Source organism: Opisthocomus hoazin, chromosome 2 (assembly GCF_030867145.1).
Source record: "Opisthocomus hoazin isolate bOpiHoa1 chromosome 2, bOpiHoa1.hap1, whole genome shotgun sequence".
Taxonomy (NCBI): domain Eukaryota; kingdom Metazoa; phylum Chordata; class Aves; order Opisthocomiformes; family Opisthocomidae; genus Opisthocomus; species Opisthocomus hoazin.
The window spans coordinates 68,375,842-68,390,091 of NC_134415.1; the positions used below are offsets into that span (position 1 = coordinate 68,375,842).

Here is a 14,250-nt window from a genome sequence, read left to right on the forward strand (position 1 = left end):
CCAGCAAAAGGGACTGGAGAGGTTGCATGTAGACTTTTAAAGAAAGTAGTCAAAGCACTCTTGGTAACTTACTGAGTTTTTCAATATTTGGCAGCAAAGAGCTCCAAGTTTGCAAGTATTCTGCTCTAAACCCATCCATTGAAAAAATGATAAGTGGTGGCAGATCAAACCTACAAGAAAATATGAGTTTATCATCATAAAGCAGTTTGGAAAGTTGGCGACGTGTTAAGACCTTTAACAACAATACAAATTCTACTTTTAAAAGCAGGATCCAGAATGTCCATGCACTTCCCAGAATGAATATCACAGCATGAGATAAACAAATAGTTCAATTCCAAAAGCAAATACACAGTCCTCCTGAAAACAAACACTGGAGGAATAAAATACAAGCTACTCAGTATAGATGGAACCTAGGAAAAGAGATCGTGTTTTGTTAATCTTTTAATTACAGATATTCAATTACAAATACAAATAAATACAAATGCTGCAGACTAGCATCCAAATACAAGCCCAGAGCACAGAACAGCCAAAGTATCTCTGTACATAGTAATGGGTTGAATTCTCCTGTTTCTTAATGCATCTTACAAAATCTTCCAGCGCAGCTGCACAAGGACTGCAAAAGTACAGCAATCACCCAGCAAGCAATTAGGGTCAATTGGCCTCAGTGCTGGGAAACGTAATCTCTTTGTAATGCCAGGCTTGTGCTACCCCCTTGCCACACTTCCTTTGTGAAGCAGTCCACGTTCTTTGTGGACTATATCTTTCAAGTTTCCCAGCTCTCACTGAGTTGGAGAACACTTTTTTGCCGCAAGGCCCCTGACAAACTGAACTCCAAGCTACAAAAGGAAAGTAGCATCTGCTAATGTGCTTAGGGTAAGACTTCATGTAAAAAAACAAGGGTAAAAGCCTGAGTTCATAGAGTAGGTATGATAAAATAGGCATGAACTGCAGCTGATCTCTAGCACAGTGTTTAAATTCTTGCTATAAAAATCCTAACTAGGAGGTGCTGGCTGTGAAAATAAACTTCAAAGTTATTAAACATGCTTTCTCTTAACCAGCCTAAAAGGATTCCTAAAGGAAAATGCATTAGCAGTTATAAAGTGCTGGTGCTATAACAGCTTTTTACATAACACCGTGACAAAATCAGTAGAATCAAGTCATCTAGTTCTGTAAACTCAGTCTTTCTGTTAACCATCATTGTATATGTTCCACAGTCTCCTTAGAAACATATAAACATAAAAATTGTAAACAAACCAATAAATTAAAAATGTAGTTTGAAGTAGGCTTCACTACATGTAGTATCTAAAAAACCCCCAACTATTTATAATTTATAGGAATGATTCACTACGTAAGCCTAGAAAATATTGGCCAAGAAAATGATTGATAAATTGCTGCTACTGATAACTGACTCCAAACCATTTATTGGAGTGATATTTTGAGTGATCATTGCTAAAAAAAAAGTTATATGTTCACATCAGGCAGTAATCAATATCCCAGTTTGTTTCTCATTCACAGTGGTCTTTCCAAAACATCGAAGAACACTGGCATCAACAGTTTGTATAAAAACAGTTTGTATAAAACAGTTTCCTGATTTGAATCTGAAATTAAATGGAGCTTTATATAGCAATCCTGTCTACAGCTCTCCTCCACTAGTTTCCAAGCTTTAGCCTATGACACTGTGTTAACGCAGCAAGTTATTTGTTAACCTAAAGAAAATATTTTTATACCTATGTTGGGAGGCACATGAAGGAACCCATGAAGAGGCCACAATACTAAAGGCATTATTGTTATAATTTAACTAAATTGGCAGTAAAATAGATATAATGATGGATAACATCACAAACACCATAACTGAACCAGAAAAGAACCCATTTTTCTTTAAGAACAACTTTTAAACTGTTTTTTTGCCTAGCCTCTACCTATGATTTTGCGATACTGCACAAATAGCAAAATGTCTGCAGGTGGACATCAGAACTACCATGCTTCGGCGTTTGAAGATATACAGCTACTTTCATAGGTTTCTTTTTAACACACCTTTCTTCCCGCAGATAATTCAAGTGAAAAAAAACCACCCTGTTACTTAGATAAAAAATTGCGATCACAGATTCTAATAGTTATTACAGCTTGCATAAGGTGATTTATCCGAATTACCACAGATAGAATATGGTAACATAAGATGGACTATGAACAATTTGTGATACATGAACCTTGAGATAACTCTAACAATTTTTCCAGGTCTTTGCAAACTGACTTTCAGTCTGGATTTGAACTCCTGTACTCTGCTCTAAACCATAAATGATAAATGAATGTGCAACAAAGTGAAAAAGGTTTTAGAAAGAAAAAACATTGCTAGCCACAAACCACTTCCACAGAACATTCCTCGGGGCAGGAACCTTATTTTCAGTAGATGTGAAAAACTCATGAAAACCTGCTTCAGGCCACTGGAGCATTTCTGACCATCACAATGATTTTATTTGCTAATAAGACAAAATTATTTTATCCTACCCATCTGGACACTGAGGAGTTTCAAGTGATACACATGGTTCTTCCACCCAAGGTATTTCACCTGAAAGGACAAAAGAAAATTCTGAGTCAGCATGAAAAACCCACACAGACAACAAAGAAGTTTCCTGGTTGATCTTTTTAGAACTCTTCCTGGTACTTTTTCTGCTTTAATAGAGAATTCTAGAAACGTAGGGCTAAAGATACCTTTAGGAATGATTTACTGCAACCATTCAGGCCCTCAAACCCTGAAAGGGCTAATGCTTACAATTTTAAGTTAAAAAAAAAGCATATATACTACACAGACAAGCAAACAAATAAAATGGAGAAGAAATCACTATGCAAGTTTAGCCTGAGTTTTATCTGGTTTTAAATGGAAAATATTTAAACTGTATCCTGAACACACTGGATTACTGCCACCTTCTTTTTGCAGATATGACTTACACATTTAGAGATGAATGCCAGGGCTCCATTTACCTTTTTTGGTTTTTTCTGTAAAGAGCCCAAACTCCTCCAATCTTTCCTTGTTGACCATGGCTTCCAAATTTCAAGTAATTCTATCTGTTCTCCTTTGAATAGTCTCCACCTGCTTCACAGCTATACTCATTTATGATAATGTTTTTCTATTTCTTTGGAAGAAATAAGGGAGGTCAATAACAGAAGAAAGAAGGAAAGCATTGAAGAAAGGAAAAAAACTAAAGAAAAGAGAAGAAACAGCAGCTGTTGAAATTCTTGGCTTACCACAGAAAGCTTCTCTCCCAGTAAGCAGCCAAAGGCAAGGACATGCAGTGACCTTAACTAGGTCAGCTCAATCAATTTAGCACCAAACTCCTGACTGCTTTTAGCTTTAATTTGCATTTAGGTGACAAATATAATTTTTCAGGACTTGCCTTAAAAGTCTGCCACCTCACAAGATAAAGGAATTCTGATAACAGATACTGTATTTCATGCCACCAGTACACTCCTCAGGTATCATTCCTGTAATCTGATTTTACAGTGCTATTCTTTGTGTGTTTAGTCAGAGTCTGTATGAAACAATCAGCCACAAACAAAGATATTCAGAAATATGTAAAACATAAGAAACCCAATCTGAAAATTAAATTCTAATAAAAAGCATGGGAAATTTTGAATTAGGGATGATTACAAAAATATATACTTTGGGTTGCATGAAGTTTGAAGCAGGAAACATGTCTCCATCTATTTTGGAAAGAAAAGAAAAGAAACAAACCAAACCCCCACACTGGGTATACTGCTGCACTGTTCAAAACATTCTGTCTTTCTTATGAATGACACACATTCATATTGTTCTCCAGAAACCTTCTTTTTCCCAGTCAAAAATATCAAAAACTCCACTTCAAAACATTGTTCTCCAGAAACCTTTTTCCCAGTCAAATATACCAAAAGCTCCACTTCAAAACATCTTCATTTTCCAAAACGGCACTGTAAGACTCTGATCTTCAGAAACAAATGCATCTACCTTTATATTTGCCATGTTTGCCCATCTATTTATTTCACAGGACAATTTATATATAAATCTGTTTGACTTTTGATTTACCTTTGCAAATGCTGTTGTAGTTTACACAGCAGTCTTTTTTCTCCAGGCAGTCATCAGAACAAGAACAGTAACTTCCAGGTATCCGTGTTTCACCACAACGGAAATTAGTGCACTTCCAAGATCGGGCTGAAAATCAGAAGAAAAAGATTATGATTCGGTTCACAGAACCTTACATGAACTCCTTTGTGTGGGAATCCTCCAAACAGGAAAAAAAAAAAAGAGTTTCTGTTAAACTGTAATTTAAATGGCCTGCTAGAGTGGCTTTAGAAGTTTGATCTGAAAGGAAACTCCAGATTTCATTTAACACATAAAGCCCATTTCTGTGGCCACTGAATGCTAACACAGAGTCCTCGAATAATTTATTTTACAAAAGTCTCCCCAGAGTCACCCTGTTCAATGTCTTCTACCCTTCCAGGAAGATAAAAAAAAAAAAAAGAAAAATCAAGCCCATATTTGTCCTACATAAGAGAAAGACAAGGAAACAGATCTTTTTCCTGCTCTTGCATGTGATTCCCAGCAGACAGCAAAAAAAGATGCAGTGGCTGAAGCGTGCAGAAGAAGCGATAAGGGCGAAGAAACCCCTGAGCAGCTGCCAGGAGAGCAGAGTGAGTCGGCGGAGAGGAGGGTGGCCTCCACGCAGAGCCATGCCAGTCCCCTGGAATCCGACCAGGGAGTCGGGTCCCTCTGGCCCCACCCCCACAACATCAGGCTGCGAGCCCACCTGGCCGGGAAACACCCACCCATTCCCCAAAGCGAAGAGAAGCCAGCACGGCGGCTGCAGAAAGACAAGAATTTGTCCTTTCCCTATTACTATCACGTGAAAAAAACGAACCCAAAGCAGCATGGAAAGTGGCGAGCACTGGCCGTGAGGGAACGTACTTGGCTCCACGCAGGCGTCCTCGTAGTCCCAGCAGCAGTCCTGGCGCTCCCCGCAGCCGCTGTCGCACCGGCAGCCACGCACCTTCTTCCCCTGTGGCTCCTGGCACTGGTGTCTGCAGCTGACTGCGAGGAGAAGGCAGCACGTCTGAGTGCTCGGACAACCCTGTCCCAGGCAGATCAGTTATATGGATCGTGGATGCAGGACGCGGGGATAATCGTGCTGAATAATTTCCCAAATCCATTTCCCGAGTCATGTTCCAACGCAGTCCCTCGCACACGGGTCAGCAAGGCGAAACAAAAGCCATAGGAAGTCCCCTGGACGTGGAAGGTCCTGGCGGTTGTTCCAGCCACGCTCGCCCAGAGCCTGTGGCAGGGCTGCCCCCGGGACCAGTGGCACAGGAGGCGATGCCTGGCTGTCCCACCCTCCCAGCGTCAGGAGGGAGAAACTGGCATCTCCTCTGCTCATTTCCAGGTCCGGGACATGACTCCCATGTTGGATGTTCCCTAACGCAGCCAGGGAGCTGCGTGGGATGGGGGCTCCCTCAGGGCCAGGCACCCAGAGCTATGGGGGCTCCCCAGGGGTGGCTGGACCCAACAAGGAGCAGGAGGCGGCAGGGGGGACACCAGGGCAGCCCCAGCCAAGCCACTGGGCACCTCCCTGGGGACAGGAACAGGCCAAGGTCAGGCTGTTGGCCCACGGGTAGCCCTGGCTTGGGGGGACCCATGGCCATGAAGGGCAGAGTTGTGGAGAGCTGGAGACCAGCCCTGCTGCGGCATCGCTGGGGCAGGGGCTGATGGCCCCGGGGGGCTGACATGGGGTCCTGGGCTGTGAGCAGGGTAGGGGCTGCCCCGGGGGACTGGGCAGGGCCCATAAGGTTTATTATTCCACTCAGGACTCTGACCATACCTCTCTCACTTCACCGTTACTACGTTCCTTAAAACTCTGCAGGTTTGGTTGTTTTGACCGAAAGAAAGAAAAGGGACGAAACGAGGGGCCTCGTGTTGGACACGGAGACATGCAGGTCCTCACCACAGCTCTGGCACCTTCGTGCAGGCAGAAGGGAGAACTCTGGTTCTCCCAAGGACACCCGAGGACAACTTCAGCCTCCAAACATCACCCGCTGCTCTGCACTAGCCAGGGCAAGCCTTGTGTCCGCATTCTCTGTGCTGCAGAAATACTGTTCAAACCCCTCTGAGCACCTACATTTCCAGCTATCTTGTCCGCTCACACCGTTAGGCAGGGACAGGTAGAACTACTCAGATTTGCTGGTGCAATTCTATTATAGTTGCCAAAAGGTTCATTCTTTTGCAGGGTGCATTGCCTACAAAATTTGGGCTTTAATATCCGCTGTGTTGAAACCACGCAGAGCTAAAATGATTTCTTTCAAGCTAGCTAGCTTGTTTCACATGTAGAAAGTCCTCATGTTGTATCTTGAGCTTTAAATGCTTACATCGACAACTACTGTTCAATGCAAGAAAGGTTTGCAACTAATTAGAATAACAAGCAATACATGTAATGAGCATAAATGGATCTGTCAACAGTAGAGAGGAAAAGAAGTAATTGAGGGTTAAGTGTTTTGTGACTGGCGTCTGTTCTGACAAGAAAGAGCTATGATTTTTCACAAATATACATAAATGTATGAAAACAGTTTCTCTGTGCTTTTTTGGCTGAAGTTCAGTGTATTTTATTTAATTTTTCCTCTATCCATTGGCTTTTGAACACCTCAAAGTTGTACAGATGGTCTACCTGATTTAAAATGATACAGAATATAGTACGGTGAGTCTAGGTCAGAAAAAATTAAACCTCCTCTGTCTTTAATGGAACCGCTCACACTCCTCATGATTTACAACCCACGCTTCTAATTTCTTTAAAATATTTACATAACTATGCAAGGTCAGGAAATTAGTATTTCATTAATTTTTATTTGGAATAGTCACTTCAATTACAGAAGCTACAAGGAAATTTACCTTGAGTATATAAGCAGAACCAATTGTACTATCATCAAATGCAAACTCTGTGCCAATTTTTAAACATACAGAATGACAGGTCCTCCTGACTCCTTTCCAGGCCCTTCCTCCTGAGACCACAAGCCCCCAGCACCCATCTCAACTGAGACTCCCGTTGCTCCTGAACAGCAACACTCTTCCCCACTGCCCCCGTAGCAAATGCAACCGTACAAAGGTGCGTGGTCCTAAACAGTGTAATACCGTGCATTGCTAATTCATCTTTCCCAGGTAGATCTGGTTATGAAAGCAGCAAATAAAGTCAGTCAGTCCCCGTTTAGCGTTGCCCTGTGACACCTGCAGTCAGAGGCACCAAAATGCTAACATGCTGATTTGGTGGCATCTTTCACTAACTACAACTACGACCAAGGTAAATTCCTTTTCCTCCGGTAAATGTCAGTGAAGACTAAAGCTGTAGGTATCTACATATTTTACACAGGAAGCTGTAATACAACATACGCATCATCAAAAAGCAATCACAGTTCCATCTCATCCTATTTGCTAGGCCAATAGCACTGAAAGATCTCAGGAGTCAAGACCTGATGAATAAGTAGGTAAACCAGTTCAACTTGTGATTGGGAATGAGAAAGGGACTGAGCTTCCTTGAACTTCTCCAGTATAAGAGTACTATTGTTTTGATTCTAAAGGAAGTGTTTTATTTAATTCACCATGTAGTGTGTTTGTTCTCATCCAGCTTGACCTCCTGACATCTAAATGCTACTTTGTTTTTCTAACTGAAAAATTACATTCCACCAAATCAAAGCATTATCTCTTTTTACCATATTTTTTCAGAAACTGAAGTTTTCAGAGAAAATTCATAATCAGTTTTACCATTAGCCACCTGAACTATGCCAAACGTACTGAAAGCGTGAATCCCAAAGATGGTCCAATGGTATCTGTTGTACAAAACACATTGCTTAAATAATTGCAAGATATTGTATGTAATAAGATAACTCCTATCTCAAATTTGCTAGAAGTATTATTATAATAAAATTTCCAAACCTGTTGTGAACAATGTTTAACACTCCTGGAAAGAGAAGCAAGGGACTCAGTGGTTTAGGATAGGTTTTTCAAGTATAGACTGTGAGTGTGCAGTTTTTATACAATCCAAATTGAAAAATGCAAGAACTTTATTTTCACAGGTGGTGAGTTTTCACAGAACATTTACATTATGCTATAAAATAGCCTCTGCTGAAGGCCTTCAACAGCTCTAGCTTCAGTGGTAATTGCGCTGAAAGCATCATAAACATACCTTGCTCCTGGTCTCCACGGTTCAGTCCTAGTCCTAAACCTAGTCCCAGGGATACAACCACCAAAGCACACAGCAGAACCTGTCACACAGACACAGGAAAATTAAAGTTCACAACTGCGATAAACTGTTACGTTTATCAGAAATCAACTGTGTGGTTATTATTTCTACGAATGTATGATTTCTTATGAACTAATCATTTCTCTGAACTGGTCCATCGAAAAAATGGAGACATTCTGAGCCTGGAGATAGGAGAGGCACAAGAATAATGATCCTGTGAACTGCTTACAAGCCAACGCCTTAATACCGCACTTTTAACCTATGGCCAGTCCCATGTTGTAATAAGGGAAGTGCTTGCTGGGGAAAATCTAGTAGGAATTGATACCCGTGAATGTAAAATTTCCACAATTAGTTCTCGGAAAAGTCAAGAATATGCTAAGTATTTCTCGAAATATAATGAATATGTATATGTACATTGTCATTGTATTTAACCTGAAATGACAGGGTGTTTGGCGTGCATGTTTGGAGGAGACATCCCCCGTGTGCTTGGCGCCGTAACAAAGAATACCTGCTTAATAGTCTTCCGATTATTGAGTCTTCAACTCCAGCTTTTCATGGTATCAAATTAATCAATATATTTACCTGTTTTGCAAATTCTTAATCTGCGTAAAGAGAAGGAAAGTGCCTTGTTTAACTTCTGTATTGTCCTGAAATTCTCGTGGGGATTTCTTAAGAGACTCAGCTGGATTGAGGCTGCAAGTGTCAAATTTTCATCCACATGCCAGTTTCTAGTCATAAGTCACCCCGTTAGTGAGGTTAGCGGAAACTGGAAAGAGACAAACAGCCCAAGGAAACCCCAGAACAGAAAACAGCATCACGCTTGGGAGATTGCAACAGAGCTGAGGAAGCCTCTATCAGCGAAACAGATGCTCAAGATGAATGGCGATGTTTGCTGGCTGAAAGGGGGTGTGAAAAGTGACAACCCTCTTGGAGTATTTCATAGTGCATGCACTTTCCACTTCACTAAAGCAAAAGTGGGAAAGAAAATGTATATCACAGAAAATCACCACAAACCAGCCCAGTTTACTTCCTTTTTTTGCCCCAAAGCCTTTTTTCGCCTCCTGCCATTTCCAGGGACCAGCAGGCACTAGTAAGTACTATGATTCAAAACAAAGCAGAAACAAGAGACGCTTACTCTCATGCTCAGTATTACTGCAGTGGAACCTCTTAACTGAGACTACAGCAATTATAAGGAGCTGAGAAAAACTCTATGTGTGAGTAGGACACAACCAAGTGCACATACGCCATCCTGTGACTTTTTGCCCATCCCTGCTCACAAAAACACCTTATGCTCTTTGTTTGCGCCTGTCCTGTCTTGCAGGGGCTGGGCAGAAGAACGGCAGCAGGGAGGGCTGCCCAATTGTCTGGAGTGAGTGTACAGTTTGGGCGTGGAGCAGCTCCACACTAGGACAGTCTAAGCACACATTATTCCTTCCCATAGGCCAGGAAGATGCAGGCACGCAAGCCAGAAAGTCAGAGTGCAGCACACGCCAACTAGTCCTCTAACAGGAACCATCAGGAGACTCAACTGTGGGTCTGGCGCAGCATGTACCTCTTCCTCTGGATAGACGCAGTCTGAGGGGCTCCTTCCAGACCCCTCACTTTCTCATCCTTCCGCTATTCTCCCTCCGACCACGCTCAAGAATTTCTTGTCTCTTCCTTGCTGCCCACCCTCTCCAGCCTCACGTCACTGATTTTTTCCCAAGCAACACCAAACACCAGCAACACCAAAGTTACTCCCTTCATGCCTGCTCTCTCCCACCTTTACTTTCTTCCTGCTGCTCACTCCATGGTTTTTGTGCAGAATACTCAAAAGTAGGAACGGAAACGGAATTGCTGAGAGAACTGGGTAAGAGAGATGGGATAAACTGGTTTGGAAAGGTTGCCCAAAGTGGCAGAAATGCTGAAGTCTTTTGAGGAGAGGTCCCAGGCGTGAAGGCAGCAGTTTAATCCTACATCCAGTCAGCAAGGACTGAGAATCAGGGGGTGCACTTGGGCTAGAACCACGGCCACTCTCTCTAGGCAGGGAGGATAACACCATCAGGGTAACCTGAGAGGCTCTGTTTCCCTGAGTACAGATCAGCCCAATTACCAGGGTATGCAGTCTTCACCTTAAAGTTCATGATGGTTTTACCCTCCATCTTCGTTGAAACTCATATTTGTAACTGAAATAAATAGACGCTACGAAATTAAAGTACAGCTGCTACAGCAGCAAACATTCCCACTGCTGCAAGCAATGAGAGAGCTGAAGTAAAAACCCAAAACTCATAGCAGGTATACAGATGAGATGCCGCATTTATTATAGCATTTACGCAAAGACCCTTAATTTTGGGACATTCACCCTTAAGGTGAAATAACATTGGTAGCACCTATTAAAATCCTCAGACTTTCCACAGCTAACCTCTATGTCTAAATTCAGGACTATGGCTACTACTTCATAAAAAAATTATTCCTAATGCATATGCTCTGTTCTCTGGAGGACTTACTAGACAGTGTGACTGCTATTTGTGGGTACACAATTCTCTGCCTAAGCTTTCAGGAAAAAGTTACCAAGGAAGTATTTCATGCATATAGCTTATCAAAAATGTAGATAAATTGTGCAGAATATTAACAGTTTATGCTTCCAATATTTAGATTTTCTTTTTTTTCATATAGGCAGGCATCTGAAAACTAGTGCATTTGGAAGAACAAGTATGTTTTAGGATACTTAAATTTCTCACTTTACTCTTCCAAACACCTCTTGAAAGTGTAATTTACATTCCTTCATAGTTAGATATTTTTCCCACGTTGTTTCTCATGATTCATTTATTTTTACTGAAGACCTAAAGAAAAAAGTCTGTTATTTTATCTTCTCTTTTTTCTCAATTTCCAATATTTCCCTCATATTTTATGCAATCCTTTGCACAACGCAGCATTAAATAGGAAGTTGTACTATGTGAATTGTTCTGATGACACAGGGCTGAAGAGTATCACAACTTGACTCTCTCTCTCATAGACCTGTTTTCAAAATTAAGCTTTGAGTCTTTCCAAAATCAGTACCTGTCATTTTCTCTAAATGCCAATTTACAGATGCAAGAGCTTGTACAAACATATACATGTACATGTATGTGTGTATATATATATACACACACACGCATTTAATGTTTCTTCTGTGGTCACAAACAGAACCTTAAAACTGCGTGTTGGCTACAACAAAAAGATTTTTAAAACATAACAAAAACCCTACACGCTATTATGTACAAGTCGGCTGCATGATTCAAAGCCCTGGGGAATAGGGAAAGAGTTGACAGGATATTGGAGACGTGGGACTGACAACACTGTAGGAAACGGTTCACTGGTCTTTTCCCATGCCTTGCTTCCTGATGCTTGTCACCAACGCCTTGCCTACACGTTCTGTTTTGCTAATGACAAAGCCAAAGATAAAAATAAGCGAAAAAGAACTGCGGCTGCTTTGGCGACGAACACCTCCGTTTTAAACAAAACGTATAAAATAAAGTATTGAAGCAAAGTCTTTGCCGTGCAAAAGAACTGTCAGGGTATCGTAGTAAAACAAAAACTGCAGTTAACGGTCAGAAAAAAACAAGTTGTCTTGGTAAGTGCCAGAAAAACTTTTCGAAACCCGCCAGTGAAGTTAGTGCATTCGTGCTGTAAAACTTCAGGCACCGATTACTGAGCTACCCTGACCCATTGCATCGATACAGTGAAACTTCTCAACAGTCTGCAGACCTGAGAACTGGCAAACCGGTAGCCCCGAAGGACAGCACCTACTTACAGCACAGATGACTTGGTATTTCAGGAGTTTTTTCTTCTTCACAGACTCGGTTGGTTTTAAAGACACCTCGTCCAGATGTCCACTGTGGTGCCTGACGAGACCATCCTGGAGCTCCATCTCGCCGAGGCCTGTCCCTCAGCCCCCCCGGCTGGCTGAGCTGCCGCTAACACACTGTTCCTGCTTCAAGCGTGTATGTACTTTGCCCACAGTTTTTTAATGAGATCCTAGCTTTTGCATCAGTGGTAGGTTCTCAGGAAGCCAAAGTAAGCAGGAAAGCGACTCGGAAAGGTCAAAGGCTGAAAAGCATTATCTGTGTGCGGAGAACCTGTCACATCGCAAGATAAGGAGGGCATTAGGTAAACTCTTAACTGGAGATCAGGAGTAATACGTTGCTAAGCAATAAAATGCAAAAATGACAGAAATCCAAGTACTCAACCATTTATTTAAAAGCTTGTCATGCAAAGTATTTGTTATCTTCAAAGAAAGTGTTAAGTATGTTAAAGGAAACCAAAACGAAAGCAGTTTCTTAACTCCTGCTCTGTCACGCCTATGTTTTCAGGTCCATTCTCTTTTTTAGCACCAGAGGATTGCTCAATCCATCTTTGTCACATACTTCTTTCAGCTTGTTATATATTTTTTCAGTAGTGATAGACGTACTTACTAAAAACAAAACAGCCAAATCAAATACAATAAACAATAAAAATGCCGTAAGTACAACATGAAATTTATTTGTTTTTCAGTTTGGTGGTGAAGGTAAGGGTTGTTTGTTATGAAAATGTACCTTCACAGCCTACTAGGGCTATGCAAGTGTAACTATTCACATGTTGATCTGATTCTAAAGTTGAGCACCACGAGTTGTAATTTATAATAAATAATTTTATAATGTTTCTAATGATAAAAACAAATACAAAACATAGTACTATACGAGCTGGTATGAAGAGCATCCAAGCCCAAATCGGTACAATCTCTGCCCCTTATTCTACACCATTTGTGCCATGTTCATGTCCCACATTGTCCAATACCTTCCCATTAACCAACCCCTTTCTCCCCCGCCCATCCTTTGATACATAGATATCATTCCCGTCATCTATGGGCCACCCCTGTAAAATGTCCATACAATGTACATTGAGTTCACTTCTTCTGTGACCTGAGTTCCATCTGTTACGGTGGTTGCTCGGGACAGGAGAGGCAGTGTGTTGTGTGGAGGTACTGCTGTTGAAAACTATTCAGGTTGGGTCACACTTGCAGAGCTTCTTGTCAGGCTTGTCCTCTGTTCAGGTGGTTCCTGCTATAGTCCTTCCATAACACACAACTCAGACAATGGTTTACAACAATTCAAAGTTATATCCATTACAATCTCTATGCCTGGTCCCTTTTGATGCCTTGAAAAGCCAGAACTGAAGACTCAATAGTCTTCCGACTATTAAGCAGGTATTCTTTATTACTGCGCTGGGCACATGGGGGATCTCTCCTCCAAACGTGTGCACTAAACACCCTGTCGTTTCAGGTTAAATACAATTACAATGTACATATTCTTTATATTTCTGAGAAATGCTTAGCATATTCATGACTTTTCCAATAACTAATTAGCATATGGTAATGTCTTTCATGCATGTCTGTTAGGGTCCTCAGGTGGTCTTTGGGGGTCTCAAGATAAAGGCTTGTACTCCTCATCACAGTGTCCGCTGGATGACCTTTGTTTCTGCACAAACTCAGTTCTCAGATCAGTATACCATGTCCTTCCAGGTTGTTTTGCTCTGGTCTTGTTGCCCTCTTGGTGCCTCTTTATCTCTGTAGCTTGGTGCATCTGCCCTCCCAAGGCTGAGCTGTCTGGGGTAGAATTATTTAGGAGTCTCCCTAGCTTAGAGCTTTCCTGTCTTCTCAAAACAGCAAGTAAAGTTTGTCTATGTAGCGCTATTTAGGAGCCTCTTTATCTTAGAGCTTTCCTGTCTCCTCAAAACAGGAAACACATTACATTTACGGGTATCACTTTGAACCAGGCTATAAGGTTTAATATTGCAATGAACTCTTCCCCTTGCCCATGCTCTGGCATGGACTTATGCATGGGCTTCAGTCCCTTCAGAAGTGTACCTGTGGACCCATCCACAGCCACAGATGCTTTCGGGTCTATCTGCTCCGGCAGGGAGTTACTCACAGGTCACAGTCCCTTCAGCTGGAGTTCAGACTGTAGGTACAGCGTGCCTGCTACAGCAGTAACAGGAACAGCAG

General features: G+C 41.8%; 1 protein-coding gene across 1 annotated transcript in view; it reads right to left on the minus strand.

The window, feature by feature from the left end:
• Nucleotides 1-12,208, minus strand: part of ENPP3 (ectonucleotide pyrophosphatase/phosphodiesterase 3) — a 44,778-nt gene extending 32,570 nt beyond the window's left edge. The window contains exons 1-6 of the mRNA XM_009931973.2: nucleotides 12,022-12,208; nucleotides 8,193-8,271; nucleotides 4,937-5,059; nucleotides 4,058-4,183; nucleotides 2,506-2,566; nucleotides 73-170 (exon numbers count right to left, since the gene is read on the minus strand). Coding sequence (XP_009930275.2) covers nucleotides 73-170; nucleotides 2,506-2,566; nucleotides 4,058-4,183; nucleotides 4,937-5,059; nucleotides 8,193-8,271; nucleotides 12,022-12,138 — 604 coding nt within the window. The 5' untranslated portion in view covers nucleotides 12,139-12,208. The remainder of the gene's footprint in view (nucleotides 1-72; nucleotides 171-2,505; nucleotides 2,567-4,057; nucleotides 4,184-4,936; nucleotides 5,060-8,192; nucleotides 8,272-12,021) is intronic.
• Nucleotides 12,209-14,250: the final 2,042 nt, after the last annotated feature.